The sequence below is a fragment of the Bipolaris sorokiniana genome (genome assembly GCF_000338995.1).
Source record: "Bipolaris sorokiniana ND90Pr unplaced genomic scaffold COCSAscaffold_11, whole genome shotgun sequence".
Taxonomy (NCBI): Eukaryota; Fungi; Ascomycota; class Dothideomycetes; order Pleosporales; family Pleosporaceae; genus Bipolaris; species Bipolaris sorokiniana.
In genome coordinates this window covers 1,139,195-1,156,999 of record NW_006911905.1, presented here as the reverse complement: position 1 = coordinate 1,156,999, position 17,805 = coordinate 1,139,195, and the positions used below count along the sequence as shown (strand labels likewise).

Here is a 17,805-nt window from a genome sequence, read left to right as displayed (position 1 = left end):
CGGTACAATGCTTGCCGCGCGTGCATGTCAGTATACCTTACATACGAGGTGGTCGAAATGCGTGGGGCAGACGGGCGCACGGCGAAAGATATGGGTGGTCGGCTAGTCTAAACGTCATCGTTATTTGGCCTGTGGACAATATGCGGGTACGACATGTGCGGCAGCGCTAGACACCGGTCGTTCCGTCTGAGATCCAGCAAATGCAAAGTAGACGTCGTGTAGATCCTCATCCCTGCTGTGTCGCGTATTTGCTTCTTTGTGACTGACCACCTACTGCATAGTCACTGCATTGAATTCCGAGGTGGCGTTTTCATCCTTCTTGTAGCTCCGTCATCAGCAAGGAGGATTGCATGTTTGATCACATTCACTCTTGTAGCTGGACCCGTATTGAATATTCCACCCCCCTCCTTCCTGTCGGTCCCCGGACTCCACATCCGCCCCCTGACCCCCAGTGATCCAACTGTGCCGCCCATATCCCTCTATTCTCACGCGTTCCTACCCAACGCATCGCGTAATCTCGATCCCGTCCTGTGATGTTCAGCACTCGGCCATGGAGCTGGTCGAAAGTCTAGACTTACAGGAACGCCCGTCGGCTCGAAGCTGTTGACCAGCTTGCTCTCGTACTGCAGACGCGGGTTGCCTTTGCTTTCACTGAACTTGGCCTTGCCATATCGCTTCTCGTACATCTTGACATTCGTCTCAGCAATGCCATTGAGGTTCGTTTGGCCCTTCTCTCCAGCCTCCTTGACCTTGTCCTCGACGCTCGACCTGACGTACTTCAAGTATGGCGGATTTCCGGGCTTAATGACGTTGTCTGCAGCGAGCACTGAGCCCTTGGTAATCAACCCTAGTTCTTCGCAGAGCTTGAGATCCGTCGTGTAGGCTGGCTTGTAGTGGTCTAAGAACATGAGATCTACATGCTTGAGCTGGCCAGATGCTACCAGACGTGCAATTCCCTCATCGCTCGAGCCCACGACCACCTTTACGAGATCACTGAGCCCTGCAAGGTCGACAAGGGACATGATGACTGCCGCGAATGCAGGATCACGCTCGAAGCTAAAGTATCGCTCACCGCCAGCTTTTCGTACTGCGTCTGCGAAGAGGATACACGAGTAACCCACGTAACCACCGAGTTCGATCTGCTTGATGTTAGAAAATGGTCTTGCTCCTTGAGACTTGCATACCATAGTTTTTGGCTTGACCTCTGCAATGAGATCAGTGACAATGCGGCCCTTGTCCTCTCCTACATTCATGAGATACTTCTTTGTTCGCCCATATTCATCAATGGCAGCTAAGACGCCCTCTGGTGAGCCTCGTATCTTGTCAATGTTGGGGTGCGAGTAAACAAAGTGCAGCAGCTCAATCTCCCGCCCATCGTCAAAAAAAGCACCCTCTTCCTCTTGTGCTGCGTACGCTTTGCTCTGGTCGAAGCTACCCATGATTGCTGCCGTTCAATGGCGAAATGAAAATGTATCAGTGGCTGTCACACTCGACGCGTCTGGAGGTGTCTATGCCCCTCAACGCGTAGACCCTAGTGCGGGGCTGGTGCTAATCATGACGAAATGCAATGCAGGAACATGTGAGATAGTTGAGGGGTCCGCAGTTTGTCCCACACGTTTAGTACGCAACCTACAGAACCATCCCCCTGCTGTGGCAAAAGCACAAGGTGTCATCGGTTATGTTAGAACATTACCAACGGGTTGCCACAAAAAGCACCCGCCGTATTGCTTTTACTGCCAAAACCCCGTATTGCGCGTGGGATGCCAATGTAGCGGAGACGTTGGATCATGCCAGTTTGGTGGCCCCAAGCCGTGTGTGCATCCAGTATGCCCCCTTGGCACTGACTACGGCAAGTAGTACGCGGTACCATGTGGATACTTGGTGCCATAGTGGGCCGCTTGACTGGTGCATATCTGCTTCTGCACGGTATTGACGTTTCATTTTTGTATATATACCTGTTGTCATCAACGATCTAGAGCCCAGTAGCCTTTACTAGCCTGTTATAGTTGGAAGAAGACAGCCGTGACAACTTACGCTTGTCGATTCAGAGTTAAATAGCTCAACGATCTTGGGATCCGCAAAACTTTATCTACCCGAAGCGGGAGCTAAGATCGAAAACCAGCCTAAGTTCGTCACAATTCTTCCATGTATACCGCAATTGTCCGTAGATTTTTGGTGTTAAAATCCCCATTCTTATGGGACTGGTGGTTTCCTGTATGCCCTAATTGCTCATAGTAGGCGCATGGGACTCGCTTGACATACTACCCGCACCTCTGATCACCCTCAACACACCCCTAGGCCGTCAGCCACCGTTCAATGCATAAAATATAGTGGGTATGAGGTGATTTTCTGTGCTTGCCCCGCAGTCGTAGTGTATTTGCTTCTCCACAACCGGGTGAGACTCCGTCTTCGCACCAGATCGGCTAGCAGCTCGTGCTACGCCACTTCGGCCCCTGGTCGATAGTGATTACTAGGGTTCTGCATTTCTCCAAGCATGGAAAAGCACATGTTTGCATGGGCAAATGGCATATCCCATGTGCAAGAGCCGGTTTCTGCCGCTACCAAAGTCAACATCCCCAGAGTCATATCATCATTGCTGGCCAGCAAGAGCCTAGTTTGTCTCCTAGTAATCCCGTACCAAGTCGAAACAACGCGGGACCCATGAAAGGTCACATCATGGACGATAGTGGTGCGTATGCTTGACGTCTCCTGGTCGCTCTTGAGGGCTATGAGCCAATAATCGAGGAGCGTGTAGCGAGGAATGTGCCAGTGCTCATCAATGACATTGGTCTCGTAAAATGTATATAGAGCACATGTCTCGGTACCTTCTTTCTGCAGAACTCAACTTTTCTCATTCACACTTTTCCAATCTTTTTCACAATGTCAGATCTCAAGGCTTCTGTTATCGAGACCCAGAACGGCTTCCATGTCGAGGGGTACGAGAAGATTGAATATGACTTCACCTTCCTCGATGGCGTCTTCAACCCCGCCAACAACAATCTGGCCAAGTGCTATGAGCGTTGGGGTCGTTGTCTGGCTGTCATGGACTTGAACATCTTCAACATCTATGGTGATGAGATGCAAAAGTACTTTGACCATTACAACCTGCCATTGACCATACACAAGACCATGATTGGCGAGAAGGCCAAGTCAATGGAGACCCTTCTTAGCATCGTTGACTCGATGACTGACTTTGGTATTATCCGCAAGGAGCCGGTGCTTGTAGTCGTAAGTCATTCAGTCAGTTCGTTTGCTCTCCGCTGATGCTAATATGACACAGGGTGGAGGATTAGTGACTGATGTTGCTGGGTAAAACATAACTCTTAAGGCACTCTGGCCTGACTGCGTTTGAAGAATAGGATTAACCCGTGACCTTAGATTTGCTTGTGCCGCCTACCGCAGGAACACCAACTTCATCCGCATTCCCACTACCGTTATTGGCCTGATCGATGCTAGTGTTAGCATCAAGGTCGCGGTCAACTATGGCAACTACAAAAACCGCCTGGGAGCATACCACGCTCCTATGCACACTTTCTTGGACTTTTCGTTCCTCAAGACCCTGCCTGAGGGTCAGGTACGCAATGGCTTCGCAGAGTTGATTAAGATTTCAACATGTGCTCACAAGCCAACATTTGACTTGCTGGACAAGTACTGCGAGAAGTTGATCACTTCCCGCTTCGGCCGTGAGGGTGATGACAAGGAGGTTCTTCAGGCAGCTGATGAGATCAACCGTGCTGGTATCCACGAGATGCTGAAGCTCGAGACACCCAACCTTCACGAGATTGGCCTCGATCGTGTCATTGCCTACGGTCACACCTGGAGTCCTCTACACGAGGTAAGTTTTTCGTGATGCTTAGCTGTCAACGCCACTGACATTCTCGTAGCTCTCTCCCAAGGTACCGCTCCGCCATGGCCATGCTATTTCCATTGACATGGCGTACTCTGCCACATTGGCAAACGAGCGTGGTCTTCTCAGTGACGAGGAGCACAAGAGGCTGTTGAACCTGTTCTCCAGGGCTGGTCTATCCATGGACCACGAGCTCTTCGATGAGGAGATGCTCGATAAGGCCACAAAGGCCATCCTCAAGACCCGTGACGGCCTGCTTCGTGCTGCCGTACCAAACCCCATTGGTACTTGCGTCTTCCTCAACGACGTCTCTGCTGAGGAGATGAACAAGGCTCTACGACGACACAAGGAGCTGATGAAGGAGTACCCTCGCCAGGGCGCTGGTCTCGATGCGTATGTCGACGCATCCGACACTGGATACACCTTGAACGACAAGCCTATTGAGGAGGCCATGAATGAATCCAAGAAGGTGATGAATGGTTTGAGCAATGGTGCAGTCAACGGCACTGCCAAAGGCCATGCCAATGGCATTCCCCAGGGTCTGCAGGAGGTCATGGTGAATGGATACAAGAACGGTTACAAGAACTAAACAACGACATTGTTGCGAATAAGTCCGACTAGGCAAGCACGTGTCCGGCGGTGGAGGAGGACTATGTAGTTCTTCTGAGCGGTGATACTGTCATTATCCTTGATGGATCGCAATATGCTCCATTCCCATTAGCCACCCCCATAAATGAAAAAAACTTTGACTTTTGAAAATAGCATGTGGAATATATGCACTATGACATGCGACTTGAGTTTGTGGATGACCGGGTAGTATCACCATATGAAGATGAAGATGTCCTTGCTGTTCCCGCGATAGTCAGTGCCTTCAAAGTCATCTATCGTCTCGGTTCTCGGGATTTTGCTTGTCGTTGGGGGATCCGCAGAGAGTGATCATGACAGCGTAGAGCCGGCGTTCGGAGACTCTACCGCTGGTACCTTTTTCGGCGCACAGTGCTTCCTCGTTTTCGTTTGAAGAGTGTCAGAATCCTATAGTGAAGGCTAGAACATGATGGCCGTCGCGAGATCATAAATGAATCCAAGAGTTGTGATTCCCAGCCTCGCCCTCACCAGCCAGCCAGCCATCGTCATAAACGCCCGTGCACACCCAAAAATTCTTACCTGCACCGTGCATCGCAGTCTTGGCAAGCGCACAGCTTAAAACCTCTTCGGCCCTCGTCCTCCTTTCTCGCTCCTTGATCAAAAAAATACAAACGATTCCAGCCACGACTATCAGAACATCTTTGTCTTTTAGTTGCCAGCCACTACGGTGGCGTGGGATCGAAGAGCGAACCTCCTGTAGGAAGCTGGCATCTCGTTGGGTCGTCTTCAGTGATGGCGATGAGATGTCGGTGTCGATTTATTGGGAGAACATACATAATTTTCTGCACACGTGCTTTTGTCAAGTGATACTGCAATCATATTGGCATTGAGGTGCTGCACCCCACGTGATATGGCGCTTTGCGGCCGTGGAATACATACATACTCGTGTACACCACTGCGTGGGGGTTGTATCTGATGCTCCGCGGTTCGATGTGAAGGCGTCGTGACCGCACGGGGCCTGGTTCCATTGAGAAGCATCTTCACAGACTAGCCAAGTCTGACAATTGCTGGACAGAGACGTTCCCAACACGGGGCAGATTACAAGCACAACAACCCACCATTTGACACAGCCAATTTCGTAATGTATCATTGTCATTAATTGATGGCACTTCTTCAATGCCTTGATTCATGAACGTGGTCATCATTCCCGGTGCCTTTTCCATGCCGGCTACCGACTTTATACATGCTGTAAAGTGTTGTAGCCTCCACTAAGCCTACTACAGCCTCTATGGGATCACCACCTTCACATCGTCCTCAAATTCTACATCCTTGATACCATCCTTTGTTATGGCCTTGACCATCACACCCTTGAAATCAACGGGTAGACGGCGCTTCAGCTCCTCGGTGCACATGCGCATAATCTTCAAGCCTTGCTCGTAGTCGATGTCCGGGTGGTGGTGCTTGTCGAGCAGAGAGAGACAGTAGTACCTGAAACCCATGTGTTAGCGTCATTCAATTTCCGTCGGAGAGGGTATAGCATACTGAGCATAGCCATGTGCCGCATAAGGAAGCGCTGCTTGACTCGCAAGGTAGTCAATCCAGTATAATGTAGGCTTGTCCGCAATCGTGTCATAGCCGCCCAGGAGCAGATTGACTGTGTAGGGTTTCCGTGACCTCAGTGCTGATGCTAGCTCTCCCCGGACGAAGTTGGCGGTTGCCGCTGGTGACAGCTCCATGTTGTTACGCATCGAGTATAGCTGTACGTTTGCTTGGATGAACTCGGCAAATTGAACAGTGTCTCCTGCTTCACCAGAAAATGCCATTAGGGTGTGCTTGTTGAGTTCCCTGGTCTTGTCGTCCGAGGCTTTGAGGATGGTGGCGCCTCGCATGGCGGCTTTGGAGGCGGCGATGAGGGTAAAGTCCTTGCCCGTGATACCTAGTAGGACTTCCATGGCTGCTGATTCTGTTGGCTTTTGAGGCTGATGGTTATGATCCTGGGGAAATTGTGCCTGTGCAGCCTGGAGGGGTTTCGACGGGTCTGGATGCTGGAGGGGGACACACGCGAATAGAGGTAGGTACCTATGATTGACGCGCAGGCTACACCGCGGGAGCTTGGGCCACGTAATCTCTTGGCATACCGTGAGCTCTACCTGAGAGCCATTGCTCCCTCCATGAAAAGTATCTTCAAGATTCCGAAAGTTCCATCTCTAGATTTTTCGATACATGACTCAATTCTTAACCCGTAGTGTGGATTTTCTGGTCATGCTCCAGAGAAGCAGCCTTCGTCTGCCTATGCAGCAAGCCATAGAAGCAAGGTTTGATATGTGTGGATCTCCGCAATGGTGAAGAGGGTACTCGTGTTTCCAAAGCGTTGATCAAGAGCTCGTTTCAGCCGCCGTGCCTATCTGGCTATGGATTTTCAGACTCTTAAAAAGCAATCTCATGCCGGCTCCACTTCTTCCTGTGTGAGATGTGAAGCAGTCAAGCAGCCTCACCGGATGACTGCCTTGGCGCCCCTTGGACTCGCCTTAGCCTGCGGTATAAACTGAGGTAACAAAGTTTCACGATACCAAAAAGGCCGGAACCCATTCACAAGCGTAGTCAGTACCCACGCATGGCCATTGAGAGACGGCATGGTGCCAGCCGATGCCACAGCATGTCAGCATAGATTCAGCCATGTCCTCTCGAGCATGGAGCATAGCACGGCAAACTAGACATAGGTAAGCGAGGCGATCTCCCGTGCATTAATCTTCACCGGGAGGCTCTCAATGGGCCTCTGCCGGGTAGATTCCATTGCTTTCCACGGGATGCCTGCGCGGCTCTCCCCCCCTCGATGGCTTCTGTGATAATGTTGCTGCATGCTCTTACGAGAGAGGCCGTGGCTGCCAATGAGGCGGCAGCGTCATAGCGGGGCTGAATCTGCTCAACGACCCCTCCAAACCTTGCCGGGCTTATAAGCTCTGGAACACCCCACCCAAACAAAACAACACCGACCTGAGCTTTTACATACTCCTAGTAAGTCGAAATTTCTGCTCCACATCTTATCCGCGGCCGGACTTTGTGACCCGCGCATCCGTCCTCTCTACTTATCTTCTGCTCCATCCCTCTGCCTCTCTAGTCTCATCAATTAACTTGCCATCAGCATTGCAGTCACCATGGCCATCACCAAGATCCACGCCCGCTCTGTCTACGACTCTCGCGTATGATCACGCCACGCCCCCCCCTCCAACTCAACCTCATCACTAACTCTCCCAAAGGGTAACCCTACCGTCGAGGTTGACATCGTCACTGAGACCGGTCTTCACCGTGCCATTGTCCCCTCTGGTGCCTCGACCGGCTCCCACGAGGCCTGCGAACTCCGCGATGGCGACAAGTCAAAGTGGGGCGGCAAGGGTGTCACCAAGGCTGTTGCCAACGTCAACGACACCATTGCCCCCGCCCTCATCAAGGAGAAGCTCGACGTTAAGGACCAATCTGCCGTAGATGCTTTCCTTAACAAGCTTGATGGCACCAAGAACAAGACCAACCTGGGCGCTAACGCCATCCTCGGTGTCTCAATGGCTATCGCAAAGGCCGCTGCTGCCGAGAAGGGTGTCCCTCTCTACGCACACATCTCCGACTTGGCTGGCACCAAGAAGCCCTACGTCCTTCCCGTACCCTGTAAGTTCTTCGAGTCTGACTGGAAACTCCCTAGCTGACAAAACAGTCCAAAACGTTCTCAACGGTGGCTCGCACGCCGGTGGTCGTCTTGCTTTCCAAGAATTCATGATTGTCCCAAGGTAAGCTCACTGCAATGCGTGCACGCATATACCTAGCTAACACCCTGCAGTGAGGCTCCTACCTTCTCCGAGGCTATGCGCCAAGGTGCCGAAGTCTACCAGAAGCTCAAGTCCCTTGCCAAGAAGACCTACGGCCAATCTGCTGGAAACGTTGGTGACGAGGGTGGTGTTGCCCCCGATATTCAGACCCCTGAGGAGGCCCTTGACCTCATCACCAAGGCCATTGAGGAGGCTGGTTACACTGGCAAGATCAAGATCGCCATGGATGTTGCATCCAGCGAGTTCTACAAGGCCGAGGAGAAGAAGTACGACCTTGACTTCAAGAACCCCGACAGCGATAAGAGCAAGTGGCTCACATACGAGCAACTCGCCGAGCTGTACAAGTCTCTGGCCGAGAAGTACCCCATTGTCAGCATCGAGGACCCCTTCGCTGAGGATGACTGGGAGGCCTGGTCTTACTTCTTCAAGACTTCCGACTTCCAGATTGTTGGTGACGATCTGACTGTCACCAACCCTGAGTTCATCAAGAAGGCTATCGAGCTCAAGTCCTGCAACGCCCTTCTCCTCAAGGTCAACCAGATTGGTACCATCACCGAGGCCATCCAGGCTGCCAAGGACGCTTTCGGTGCCGGCTGGGGAGTTATGGTCTCCCACCGCTCTGGTGAGACTGAAGATGTCACCATTGCTGACATTGTCGTCGGTCTGCGAGCTGGTCAGATCAAGACTGGTGCGCCAGCTCGATCTGAGCGTCTCGCCAAACTCAACCAGATTCTCCGCATCGAGGAGGAGCTTGGTGACAATGCCATCTACGCTGGCAACAACTTCAGGACTGCCATTAACCTGTAAGCACGTCATGTGCAGAGTGTGACTAGGATGAACCTTTGCGCGTCCTAGGGAAAACAAAATCGCTATGAATAATAGAATTTGATGTCGGAGGACAATCATATGTACGAAATGAAATGAAATGAAATGATATACCAATTGTGTAGTACTCGTCTTGCATAGTCCTGTGGCTTTTTAATATTTGTGTCTGAGATCCGATGTCTTGTGATAACCCTACTATATGATCAAGTGCTTTATTAACAAGAAGTGGAGCTGTACCGCTTGTCTGCATACGAATGAACGATGCAGCTGTACATTTGCGTTAGCAAACCTACTTACTACGTCTTCTCAAATGAGTGCCTACGACATATGGATATGCCACAATGGCCTTTATCCGCAGTCGGTACACTGAACGGCCTGGAAAAGGAAAAAAGAAACCCGTGCGAGTCGTCAGAAAGGTTGGAGCAAAGTGGTACTGAACCAGCCTTGTAATTGGTAGAATGACTAGGCCCTGATCATCATCTAAAGTAGCAAGTGCTATGTTTATTCGTACATGTTGCTCTGCACTCTTAAAGTCATCATGTTCGTGAATATACCCCTCCTCACCCATAAAACCAAGCCCTTAATCCCTCTTGAGCGGGGTGTAGGTCTCAGCTATGCCCTCCTTCGTGATAATCATCATCTGCAACCCGTCACCAACCTCAATGTGTCTCTCAACAGCACTCGTAAAAGCGTCCCGCACCAGATCCTCGACGTGGTCCCTAGGCAGCGGCTCTGCTTGTTTCGACTTGAGTTCGTGGCCCACTCCGCTACCGGGCTCGTACATGTTCTTGAAGTTGACCTGATTGTCCAAGAAAGGCATGATGAGGGATGCAGCCGCACCGGCTGCCCTACATTGTTCGCGCTCGTAGCTGCCGACGGGATCGTACGAGTACAGGGCGCCCTTGCCGTCTTCATCCAAACCACCCAGGATAGCGTGTACGTAGTAAGGGAAGAAGCGCTTGTTGTATAGAATGTGGCTGAGTCGCTGTGCACATGCCGAGACGGTCATGGGTTTGCCGTGCTGGTACTTGTACATCTTGACGATGGTGTCGAGGCGTTCCTTGAGGGCGTGGGCATCGGCTGCGAAGCCTACGACTGAGAGGACTATCCTGGCGCCCTTGCTGTCGGAGCCTTCGCCGCCGATCTTGAAGAGCTTGGGTGCGTAGCGTGTGTTGATGTTGTAGCCGGATGTCGAGCGTGTGTCGCCGGCGAGGATGGCGAAGTCGGCGCCGGAGATGCCCAGCGTTGAGCCGCCGTTGTCGGTGTACCTGTCGACTGTTTAGTATAATGTCATATGAGTATTCTTGGACGTACGTACGGGTAAAAACCATGTTGCCGCTCGCCGGATGAGACAGTTGTGGGGGTTTGCTTGAACGAGTAGCCTGGGCCGCCTTGTGGAGGTGCACCTGTGTAGAGTGCAGCCATTGCGTTATCTAGGGATTGGAACTGGACAAGAGGTACAAAGAGATTATGTGTGAGTGGTTAAGAGCGTCGTATCTCAGTCGGCCGGCGATTCTGGTTTTGGGTGATGAAGCTGTAGTACGCGGAGCTCGAGTGCCTGGGAGCTTCCATGCGCTAATGTCTTGGCGCTAATGTGGTGAGGGCGTGCAGCTTTATGATTTCAGATCAAGTTGATTTCACTATGATTGTCATGTACATTCTGCTTCACTGCAGGGATCCGTTGAATAGAGTAACCCAGGTTTTGCTCTGCACTTTTGTATGCTTATGGCATCTGTACCTATCTACAACTTCTACACCCTGTACTGGAGCTTTTCTATCATTAGTTGTAAACATAAACTAAAGATTAGACATAATCAGTACATACTACTGTAACATATTGAATAGTGGAATACGTGAGCGATTCGCTGTTTAAGGCCAATCCGTTTGGGAGAATCATCTCCCCATACGAATGTTCCTATCTTGTCTTGTGGAGCTTTGAGCTCCAGACAGAACTTTAATAGGCACCTTATAGTAGTCGTTAAGTAGTCAAAGTTGGTGAAGTTTTGGTAAAATGAGCGATTCACTCTTCCTATAAATTCGAAATCATTATTCTATGTGGCACTACACTCTCGTTCTCAGCAAAGCTGTCTTCGGCGGTTCGGTGCGTTGCACGCACGAGCATGGTAGTAGTGAGTGCCCTCACGACTTCTTCCATCCTCATTACTACGCAAGCATCTCACTTACACTTGGTACCAGCGCTGCAATTGAGTCACCAGTACTGTATAGTCAATTTTCGCGGTGCTACACGCCAGCTATCAGCTCTCCTAGTGCAGTCTAACCCTCAACCAGACGTTAGTTCAGCACCCCCGTGCCCTGCTTACCTCAACGATACAGATTAAGATCAAAGGAGCGCTGTAAATATACTAATCTAGACTCCCGTAGAAGCTTGATTAGCAAACCAGATTATCCTAACAATATCCGCATAGAATCGCATCACTTGCTACTCTGGGATACGTCAGCTGTTTGCCGTTCTAGCCATGCATGACTGCACCAGTCACGTCTGGAACCAGGTCGATACCAGAACTAAGCCCACTGCCGAACTTTATAACCCCTCTGTAGTATAGAGTATTTCGTCCGCTTCCTAGATTCTCTCGCCCGTAAGACGGCAAGGCCCCTAAGTTGTGTTACTAAAGCCGGCCATCCGGTACGCCCCCAATATGGGCCTCAGCGTTATAGCAAAACCGTGAGCTCAATGAGACTCTACCTTTTGCCCTCCCCAAGATTTGTCTTATGGAACACACCATTCATTGAGTTCGAAACAGCATAAGAGATGAACTCCACCATGATCGTGAGATTCCGCGGCACATTGTCGAGACCCAGGCGACCAATCGCCCGAAATGCCCATTTAGGAATCTAAAGAGGGCATTTCGGAGCCCCTATGGCAATTGTCAGGGCAATAAAAGAGAATGACTTTGACAAAGTGCCCGACGTCGTCATAGTCAGTTCGGGTGCAGGTGGGCTCACAGCAACGTTACGTGCAAAGCATCACGGTCTGGAACCATTGGTAGTCGAAAAGACATTTACGATCGGCGGATCCAGTACATACTCTGGGGGTACGCTCTGGGTCCCGAACAACCATGTTTCGAAAGCAGCAGGCATGGAAGGTAGCCCGGAGGAAGCTCTTACCTACCTCGAAGCAGTCGTACCACCAAACACACAGTCCAGTACGAAGGAGAGGAAACTAGCATTCCTCAACGAGAGTCCGAAGATGGTAAAATTCTTGGAGGATGGCGGATTTAAGTGGCACGCCAGCGTAAGATAGCCTAATCATCACTCACTGTAGCCAGGTTCCAAGCCTCTAGGTCGTGTGATTGAGGGCAAAGTTTTTGATCTTAAGAAGCTGAAAGATTGGCGGTCTATGATTAGGCTTCCACCCGGTCCCAACTTTATCGTTTACGCCAACAAAAGCCCTCACATGTTTCGCATGGGCGCTCATCTCCAAGATTTCCTCAAAGTCAGTGTTGTTGTAGCCAGATTGGCGGTTCAGGTTTTGGCTGGCCAAAAGCCGGTGACATTGGGCAAGTCACTGATTGGACAATTGCTTTATATGAATAAGCAGCAAGGCATGGAGATGTGGAGGGGAAGCAAGTTGGTGGAGCTTGTGACTGACGAGAAGGAAGCGGTGGTGGGTGTTGTGGTTGAAAGAGATGGTCACCGCTACCTGAACGAAGCCTTAGACTACGATGATTTCGGTAAGATAATGAACAAACGCCATGAAGCCACTTTAGCTGCACCCTCGTGGATCATCATTGATGCAAGACACCGCGACAAGTATATTCTCGGCCAGTTCGGTCCACGGTATATACCACAGTGGGCGATTGAGAATGGGCTCATTTACAAAGACGACAGTATCGCAGGTCTAGCCAAGTAAATCAATGTAGACCTAACGAATTTACAAAATATAATCACCCGTTTCAACGCCTTTGCAAACAATGGTGTCGACGAGGACTTTCGAAGAGAGAATCCCTAAGACAACTTCTTTGGCGATCTACACCATAAACCAAATCCCAACCTGGGCTATATTGCAGAAGCACCCTTCATCGCTGTCAGACTATATCCCGGGGACCTCGGAACAAAAGGCGGTCTATTGACGGACGATTTTGCGCATGTGCTGGCGGAAGATGGCAAGCCGATTATGGGACTGTATGCGGCGGGAAACACGACTGCGAGCGTGATGGGGAGAAGGTATCCAGTGCCTGGGGCTAAGCTGGCACCGGCAATGACATTCTCATACATTGCTATGGATGATACGGCGAGACAGCTTCGTAAATTGTGAAAGAGTAGCCGGAGATGATGGATTAGAGGTGCAAGTTTGCTATGTATAACTACGTTTTGTAATATCAATATTGCAGCGTATATCGCTGAGAAGAGTTGACATGCTACAGGCATGAAGTAACAACCTTCTATGTTCGCTCAAATACGTATAGTTTCTATACATTCCTGTCTAACTCCACGGGTTTGGACTAGAGTTCCTGCATCTCATCGCTAATGTACATGGACCGCGATGATGCTCGAATCTCTATTCCCTGTCCCTAGACTTCGACCTTCTCCTCTTTGGTGACCTCGATCTACTCTTTAACATGCTTCTGGAACTCGCATTATCTCTTCCTCTATGTTCCAATTCCTTGCGTTTTCCAGAGGTGGACATGGACGGGGTATCTGCTTCACTGAAGGTTGCAGAGACAAAATCAAGAGCTTTTCTTGGTGCCTTTGACTTTTCCTGCTCCTTCGCTTTTGCAAGTTGCTTCTGCGAAGCCTTGAGTTCCTCCATGTAGGCCCAGGGTGGGAAACTTGTCGGTATAGCGACGTCGTCTGAAAGCGTGGATGCATAAGATTCCTCCTCAGTTATTCCTGCAAAATCCAGCAACTTCTGAGAATGGCCTGGGTCGCGCAGTACGGACGAGCTTTCCAAGCGGTGGTTGAAGTGTTGGTTCTTCTTCTTGAGTTCAAGAAACTGCGCAAATTTCTTGGTCGCTTTTTGGGGCGGCGATCCGGGAGGTGAAGGTGGTATATCGAAGTTTGGTACGGTAGGTAAGGTGAGGTTCTGGATCAAGGCGCGGGTTGTTGTAAATGGTGAGCCTGGAACAGCATCGTCCGGTGGGCCATTGTCAGTGGGAGGTGGTGTTGCAGTCGGTCCTTGCGAGGGTCCGCTAACTGGTCCTTGGGAAGCAGAAGGTTGCTCGAGAGGTGGAGGAGGTGCAGAGGGTGGTTCTGGGGCTGGCGCAGGCGCAACTGTCGCAGGAATGTTGGTCAACTCTATATTAGTAGCGGTCGAAGCCCTTTGGGGACATTTGTGAGTCTCACCTCTGGCTTCGTCGCCGGTACGACCTCTTCCTCATCACTATCTGGATAATCAATTCCAAGCATCTTGGAGTGCACAATGCTCATGAGCGATCGTCTGTAGCTGGGTTGAGTATACGGAGCTTGGGCCAAGTCTATCTCTTGGCAGGCGAGCTGCGCAACCACCGACTGCCCACACGCACCGTCACGACAGCTTCGCCTTCTCGCCCACTTTGAGATATCAGGTTGCAATCTCGGCCTCGAATCGCTGTCTCCGTAATATCCTGAGCTTCAACAAAAACATCCCAAACATGAACCACCTTCCACAGGCATGGGGCCGTGTACGTCTTCCACCCGCCGCCAATAACAGTAGTACTAATGCATCACAGCCTAGAGACGATGTTTACGGTGCTTATGATCCCTCACACTTCTCATCCGATGGCCCAAATCAGCACACTCAGAGCCCGATTGTTACCGGTACCTCAGTACTCGCGGCCAAGTTCAAGGATGGCGTAGTCATTGCGGCGGACAACCTGGGTATGACATAACATAGTGAGCAATAGAGGATAGCCTTGCTAATTCTGTTGCCCAGCTTCATACGGATCTCTCGCCCGTTTCACCGACGTCAAGCGTCTACGAAAGTTCAACGATGAGGTAGTCGTGGGTTTCGGCGGCGACGTCTCGGACATGCAGTACATCGACCGCCTTCTGAACTCTCTGGACATTCGCGAGAATTACTCTTCTTCTGAGAACTCGCTCAATGCGAAGAACCTCCACACCTACCTCGCCAAAGTCATGTACAACCGCCGATCCAAGTTCGACCCACTGTGGAACCACTTGCTCATTGTCGGTATGGATGGCGAGTCGAAGCCCTTCCTTGCAAGTGCAGATCTCCTCGGTACCACATTCACGTCGCCATCGTTAGCCACAGGTTTCGGTGCACATCTCGCCCAGCCGATTTTGAGGACCATATTGCCAGACGAGGCTGCTGTGGAGAACGTCACAAAGGAGCAGGCAGTGGAGAAGATCAAGGAGTGTATGAAGGTTCTCTTCTACAGGGATGCTAGGAGTATGGACAAGTACTCGATTGCAGTCGTGACCAAGGAGGGTGTAGAATTAGACGAGAACGTGAAGCTGGAGAACCAGAGCTGGGCCTTTGCAGACAGGATCAGGGGATATGGCACGCAGACTGTGTAGGTCTGTTCATGGTAGAAAGACGAACATCATGACGGAAGAAACCGCGGCCAATTAGAAGCCGAATTCTAAATGAAAGACATGAATGAATGTACCACCAACAGTCTGGCTGTGTTATTTCCTGTTCTTATTCAACTGTGTATCTTTTGCAGTACCACTGATATTAGCAACTGGTGTATTGCGCATCTACAACTGGCGCTGATCTCTGAGCCAAGGGGCCGACGGAGACAAAGTGGGGAAACTCCGCTGGCACGCGGGGAACTCACGACTCTGTACAACGCTGGGGTACTACTCCGCTTGCAAAAAACGTGCTGGGAGTGACAAATCTGCAACGAAATCAGCATCACCATCTCACCTGCAACTTCAAAGGTTCTTATTCAGACACATACGTCTACTGTCTCACTATCTCCCTCCCTCTCTCGCAAGCATATTCACCCTAGCGCAATGCCAACTAGCTCAACATCAAGAAAGCGAATTGTTTTCACGGGTGGCTCCGGGGTATGTGCATTTAATTCACTTCGTTATGATTTTTGGCATCCTAGATTTTCTTGGCATGTATAGGGCACTCGGGCCCTGACATGTGTCTTCGAGATTTCCAAGAGTACAGATATATGAGGTTATGAATCTCCTCCTACTTGGATTCTGCTGACTATGCACACCTTATAGGTAGCAGGCCGCCATGCCATATCTGGGCTTCTGTCTCATGGTCATGAGATTCTCAATGTCGATGTGACACCATTGAACAATCCAGATGTGTACACATTAAAGGCGGACTTGACAGATGGCGCACAGGCGTTCAATAGTCTGTCTTGTCATTTCCGCGTCAGCGAACCATTCATGGAACCAGTCAAGACACCAGATGCAGTTGTGCATTTTGCTGGCATACCACAGCCAATGAGGATTCCAGACAACGAGACGTTTCGAATTAACACAATGGGCTCATACAATGTTATCGAAGCAGCTTGCAAGCTTGGAATCAAGAAGGTATAACAGTCTTTTTGAGAATGACAAGAAAATCGCTGATCATATAAAAAGATCATCCTGGCTTCGAGCATCACCGCTTATGGCGTTACCTATGCAGAAGGTGACGTCGATTATGCACATTTCCCTATAACCGAGGACACGCCTACACAGCCAATGGATGTCTACGCCACCTCGAAACTCTGTATGGAACAAACTGCAGCTTCATTCGCCCGTCGCTTCCCAAGTGTGGACATCTATTGCCTGCGCATCTCGGCCGTCATTGAGCCTGAGAATCACGCTAAAAAGTTCGAAGCATATCTGACAAGGCCGCAGGACTTCAAAGTCCATGCGTGGAGCTACACGGATGCGAGAGATTTGGCAGGCATTATCCACGCTTGTTTACAGACGAATGGACTAGGATTTCAAATATTTAATGCAGTGAATGATGAGACTACGATACCAGAGTCGGAGGGAAGCATTGAAGAGTGGCTGAGAAAAGCATGTCCCACAGTGCAGATTATCCGAAAGATGGGAGATCGGGATTCACCTATTTGCAATGGGAAGATGAAAGATATGCTAGGATGGAAGGAGGAGTTTGGCTGGCGGAAAGTCATGAATAAGGGATAGAGGTAGTGTATTTCAAAGTCATTTTGTTGAGGTCGGACCCCGTTTGCAATGACATGCCGCAAAGTACGCAATATGCTTTCCTTTACGCTTGCTTCGGATTTCGGTCTGGTCTTGACACCGATGTTCTTGTTTTCTTCCATGGGTCTTCTGCTATGTAAGATAAGATGTCAGCATTTTGTATTGCGCTTACGACTATCCGTCAACTTTATTTCCACCACAAACATTGGTCTGCACTGATTCATAGTCCTTACTATTCAACACGACTGCCAAGGGTTAAACTCTGTTATTAACACGTTCTGCCGAAGTGGATTTCAAGATGGCTTCTTGAAGTTGACAGTTGCGTAAACACGGATACGACGGAAGGGATTAGAGACCCTTGTTCATTGTCTGTGGGACAACCTGCTATACGAAAAACTGCGGGGCAAGCATCGAACGTTTATTCGCGTATAACTATCCATTGAGCTTTCCTCGACTACCACCTGACTAGCTATTTGGGATTAGCGCAAAACAACGGCCCCCAAAGACCATCTGTTCGCGATCGTCAACTCCATACAACACAAACGGCACGGGCTCTCGCTCCGGACAGCAGTGAGTGGACATTGCCTTCACATCCCATCAATAAGCAAGTGACATTAGTATGTCAGATTAAGGCACTGTGTAAATTTA

General features: G+C 50.2%; 9 protein-coding genes across 9 annotated transcripts; 5 read left to right on the top strand and 4 right to left on the bottom strand.

Moving 5' to 3' along the window:
* Positions 1–116: 116 nt before the first annotated feature.
* On the bottom strand, positions 117–1,500 carry COCSADRAFT_122572 (uncharacterized protein). The gene is made up of 3 exons (XM_007704276.1): positions 1,185–1,500; positions 579–1,139; positions 117–528 (listed from the first exon to the last, which is right to left on the bottom strand). The coding sequence occupies exons 1-3, from the start codon at positions 1,437–1,439 to the stop codon at positions 496–498; spliced, it is 849 nt and encodes a 282-aa protein (XP_007702466.1). The 5' UTR covers positions 1,440–1,500; the 3' UTR covers positions 117–495.
* Positions 1,501–2,764: 1,264 nt separating this feature from the next.
* On the top strand, positions 2,765–4,660 carry COCSADRAFT_38955 (uncharacterized protein). Its single transcript, XM_007703966.1, has 4 exons — positions 2,765–3,228; positions 3,281–3,309; positions 3,379–3,835; positions 3,885–4,660. Exons 1-4 carry the CDS (start codon positions 2,881–2,883, stop codon positions 4,434–4,436), a joined length of 1,386 nt encoding a protein of 461 aa, XP_007702156.1. The 5' UTR covers positions 2,765–2,880; the 3' UTR covers positions 4,437–4,660.
* A 651-nt stretch (positions 4,661–5,311) lies between these two features.
* COCSADRAFT_201667 (uncharacterized protein) lies at positions 5,312–6,495 on the bottom strand. Its single transcript, XM_007704275.1, has 2 exons — positions 5,975–6,495; positions 5,312–5,920 (listed from the first exon to the last, which is right to left on the bottom strand). Exons 1-2 carry the CDS (start codon positions 6,382–6,384, stop codon positions 5,719–5,721), a joined length of 612 nt encoding a protein of 203 aa, XP_007702465.1. The 5' UTR covers positions 6,385–6,495; the 3' UTR covers positions 5,312–5,718.
* A 924-nt stretch (positions 6,496–7,419) lies between these two features.
* COCSADRAFT_38954 (uncharacterized protein) lies at positions 7,420–9,223 on the top strand. Its single transcript, XM_007703965.1, has 5 exons — positions 7,420–7,447; positions 7,575–7,632; positions 7,690–8,092; positions 8,139–8,211; positions 8,262–9,223. Exons 2-5 carry the CDS (start codon positions 7,588–7,590, stop codon positions 9,055–9,057), a joined length of 1,317 nt encoding a protein of 438 aa, XP_007702155.1. The 5' UTR covers positions 7,420–7,447; positions 7,575–7,587; the 3' UTR covers positions 9,058–9,223.
* A 17-nt stretch (positions 9,224–9,240) lies between these two features.
* On the bottom strand, positions 9,241–10,602 carry COCSADRAFT_38952 (uncharacterized protein). The gene is made up of 2 exons (XM_007703964.1): positions 10,394–10,602; positions 9,241–10,343 (listed from the first exon to the last, which is right to left on the bottom strand). Exons 1-2 carry the CDS (start codon positions 10,498–10,500, stop codon positions 9,656–9,658), a joined length of 795 nt encoding a protein of 264 aa, XP_007702154.1. The 5' UTR covers positions 10,501–10,602; the 3' UTR covers positions 9,241–9,655.
* Positions 10,603–11,953: 1,351 nt separating this feature from the next.
* Positions 11,954–12,946, top strand: COCSADRAFT_343843 (uncharacterized protein; the record flags this gene model as incomplete). The annotated part of the gene is made up of 2 exons (XM_007704274.1): positions 11,954–12,328; positions 12,359–12,946. The coding sequence occupies 2 exons, from the start codon at positions 11,954–11,956 to the stop codon at positions 12,944–12,946; spliced, it is 963 nt and encodes a 320-aa protein (XP_007702464.1).
* A 411-nt stretch (positions 12,947–13,357) lies between these two features.
* Positions 13,358–14,454, bottom strand: COCSADRAFT_147653 (uncharacterized protein). The gene is made up of 2 exons (XM_007704273.1): positions 14,380–14,454; positions 13,358–14,326 (listed from the first exon to the last, which is right to left on the bottom strand). Exons 1-2 carry the CDS (start codon positions 14,440–14,442, stop codon positions 13,595–13,597), a joined length of 795 nt encoding a protein of 264 aa, XP_007702463.1. The 5' UTR covers positions 14,443–14,454; the 3' UTR covers positions 13,358–13,594.
* A 99-nt stretch (positions 14,455–14,553) lies between these two features.
* Positions 14,554–15,717, top strand: COCSADRAFT_147652 (uncharacterized protein). Its single transcript, XM_007704272.1, has 3 exons — positions 14,554–14,696; positions 14,745–14,892; positions 14,948–15,717. Exons 1-3 carry the CDS (start codon positions 14,667–14,669, stop codon positions 15,550–15,552), a joined length of 783 nt encoding a protein of 260 aa, XP_007702462.1. The 5' UTR covers positions 14,554–14,666; the 3' UTR covers positions 15,553–15,717.
* A 123-nt stretch (positions 15,718–15,840) lies between these two features.
* Positions 15,841–17,412, top strand: COCSADRAFT_38949 (uncharacterized protein). The gene is made up of 3 exons (XM_007703963.1): positions 15,841–16,047; positions 16,216–16,533; positions 16,585–17,412. Exons 1-3 carry the CDS (start codon positions 15,994–15,996, stop codon positions 17,137–17,139), a joined length of 927 nt encoding a protein of 308 aa, XP_007702153.1. The 5' UTR covers positions 15,841–15,993; the 3' UTR covers positions 17,140–17,412.
* Positions 17,413–17,805: the final 393 nt, after the last annotated feature.

Excerpts from the sequence above, each read along its gene's own strand:
- COCSADRAFT_122572 (XM_007704276.1), bottom strand. The coding sequence starts at position 1,439 with ATGGGTAGCTTCGACCAGAGCAAAGCGTACGCAGCACAAGAGGAAGAG. Across the intron at positions 1,140-1,184 it reads AGGTCAAGCCAAAAACTATG|ATCGAACTCGGTGGTTACGT; the intron begins GTATGCAAGTCT and ends AACATCAAGCAG. Across the intron at positions 529-578 it reads TCGAGCCGACGGGCGTTCCT|GACGGGATCGAGATTACGCG; the intron begins GTAAGTCTAGAC and ends TGAACATCACAG.
- COCSADRAFT_38955 (XM_007703966.1), top strand. The coding sequence starts at position 2,881 with ATGTCAGATCTCAAGGCTTCTGTTATCGAGACCCAGAACGGCTTCCAT. Across the intron at positions 3,310-3,378 it reads TTAGTGACTGATGTTGCTGG|ATTTGCTTGTGCCGCCTACC; the intron begins GTAAAACATAAC and ends CCGTGACCTTAG. Across the intron at positions 3,836-3,884 it reads CCTGGAGTCCTCTACACGAG|CTCTCTCCCAAGGTACCGCT; the intron begins GTAAGTTTTTCG and ends ACATTCTCGTAG.
- COCSADRAFT_201667 (XM_007704275.1), bottom strand. The coding sequence starts at position 6,384 with ATGGAAGTCCTACTAGGTATCACGGGCAAGGACTTTACCCTCATCGCC. Across the intron at positions 5,921-5,974 it reads GCGGCACATGGCTATGCTCA|GTACTACTGTCTCTCTCTGC; the intron begins GTATGCTATACC and ends CATGGGTTTCAG.
- COCSADRAFT_38954 (XM_007703965.1), top strand. The coding sequence starts at position 7,588 with ATGGCCATCACCAAGATCCACGCCCGCTCTGTCTACGACTCTCGC. Across the intron at positions 7,633-7,689 it reads GCTCTGTCTACGACTCTCGC|GGTAACCCTACCGTCGAGGT; the intron begins GTATGATCACGC and ends ACTCTCCCAAAG. Across the intron at positions 8,212-8,261 it reads GAATTCATGATTGTCCCAAG|TGAGGCTCCTACCTTCTCCG; the intron begins GTAAGCTCACTG and ends AACACCCTGCAG.
- COCSADRAFT_38952 (XM_007703964.1), bottom strand. The coding sequence starts at position 10,500 with ATGGCTGCACTCTACACAGGTGCACCTCCACAAGGCGGCCCAGGCTAC. Across the intron at positions 10,344-10,393 it reads CGGCAACATGGTTTTTACCC|GTACACCGACAACGGCGGCT; the intron begins GTACGTACGTCC and ends AACAGTCGACAG.
- COCSADRAFT_147653 (XM_007704273.1), bottom strand. The coding sequence starts at position 14,442 with ATGCTTGGAATTGATTATCCAGATAGTGATGAGGAAGAGGTCGTACCG. Across the intron at positions 14,327-14,379 it reads TACCGGCGACGAAGCCAGAG|ACCAACATTCCTGCGACAGT; the intron begins GTGAGACTCACA and ends AATATAGAGTTG.
- COCSADRAFT_147652 (XM_007704272.1), top strand. The coding sequence starts at position 14,667 with ATGAACCACCTTCCACAGGCATGGGGCCGT. Across the intron at positions 14,697-14,744 it reads TTCCACAGGCATGGGGCCGT|CCTAGAGACGATGTTTACGG; the intron begins GTACGTCTTCCA and ends AATGCATCACAG. Across the intron at positions 14,893-14,947 it reads CATTGCGGCGGACAACCTGG|CTTCATACGGATCTCTCGCC; the intron begins GTATGACATAAC and ends TCTGTTGCCCAG.
- COCSADRAFT_38949 (XM_007703963.1), top strand. The coding sequence starts at position 15,994 with ATGCCAACTAGCTCAACATCAAGAAAGCGAATTGTTTTCACGGGTGGC. Across the intron at positions 16,048-16,215 it reads TTTTCACGGGTGGCTCCGGG|GTAGCAGGCCGCCATGCCAT; the intron begins GTATGTGCATTT and ends CACACCTTATAG. Across the intron at positions 16,534-16,584 it reads GCAAGCTTGGAATCAAGAAG|ATCATCCTGGCTTCGAGCAT; the intron begins GTATAACAGTCT and ends TCATATAAAAAG.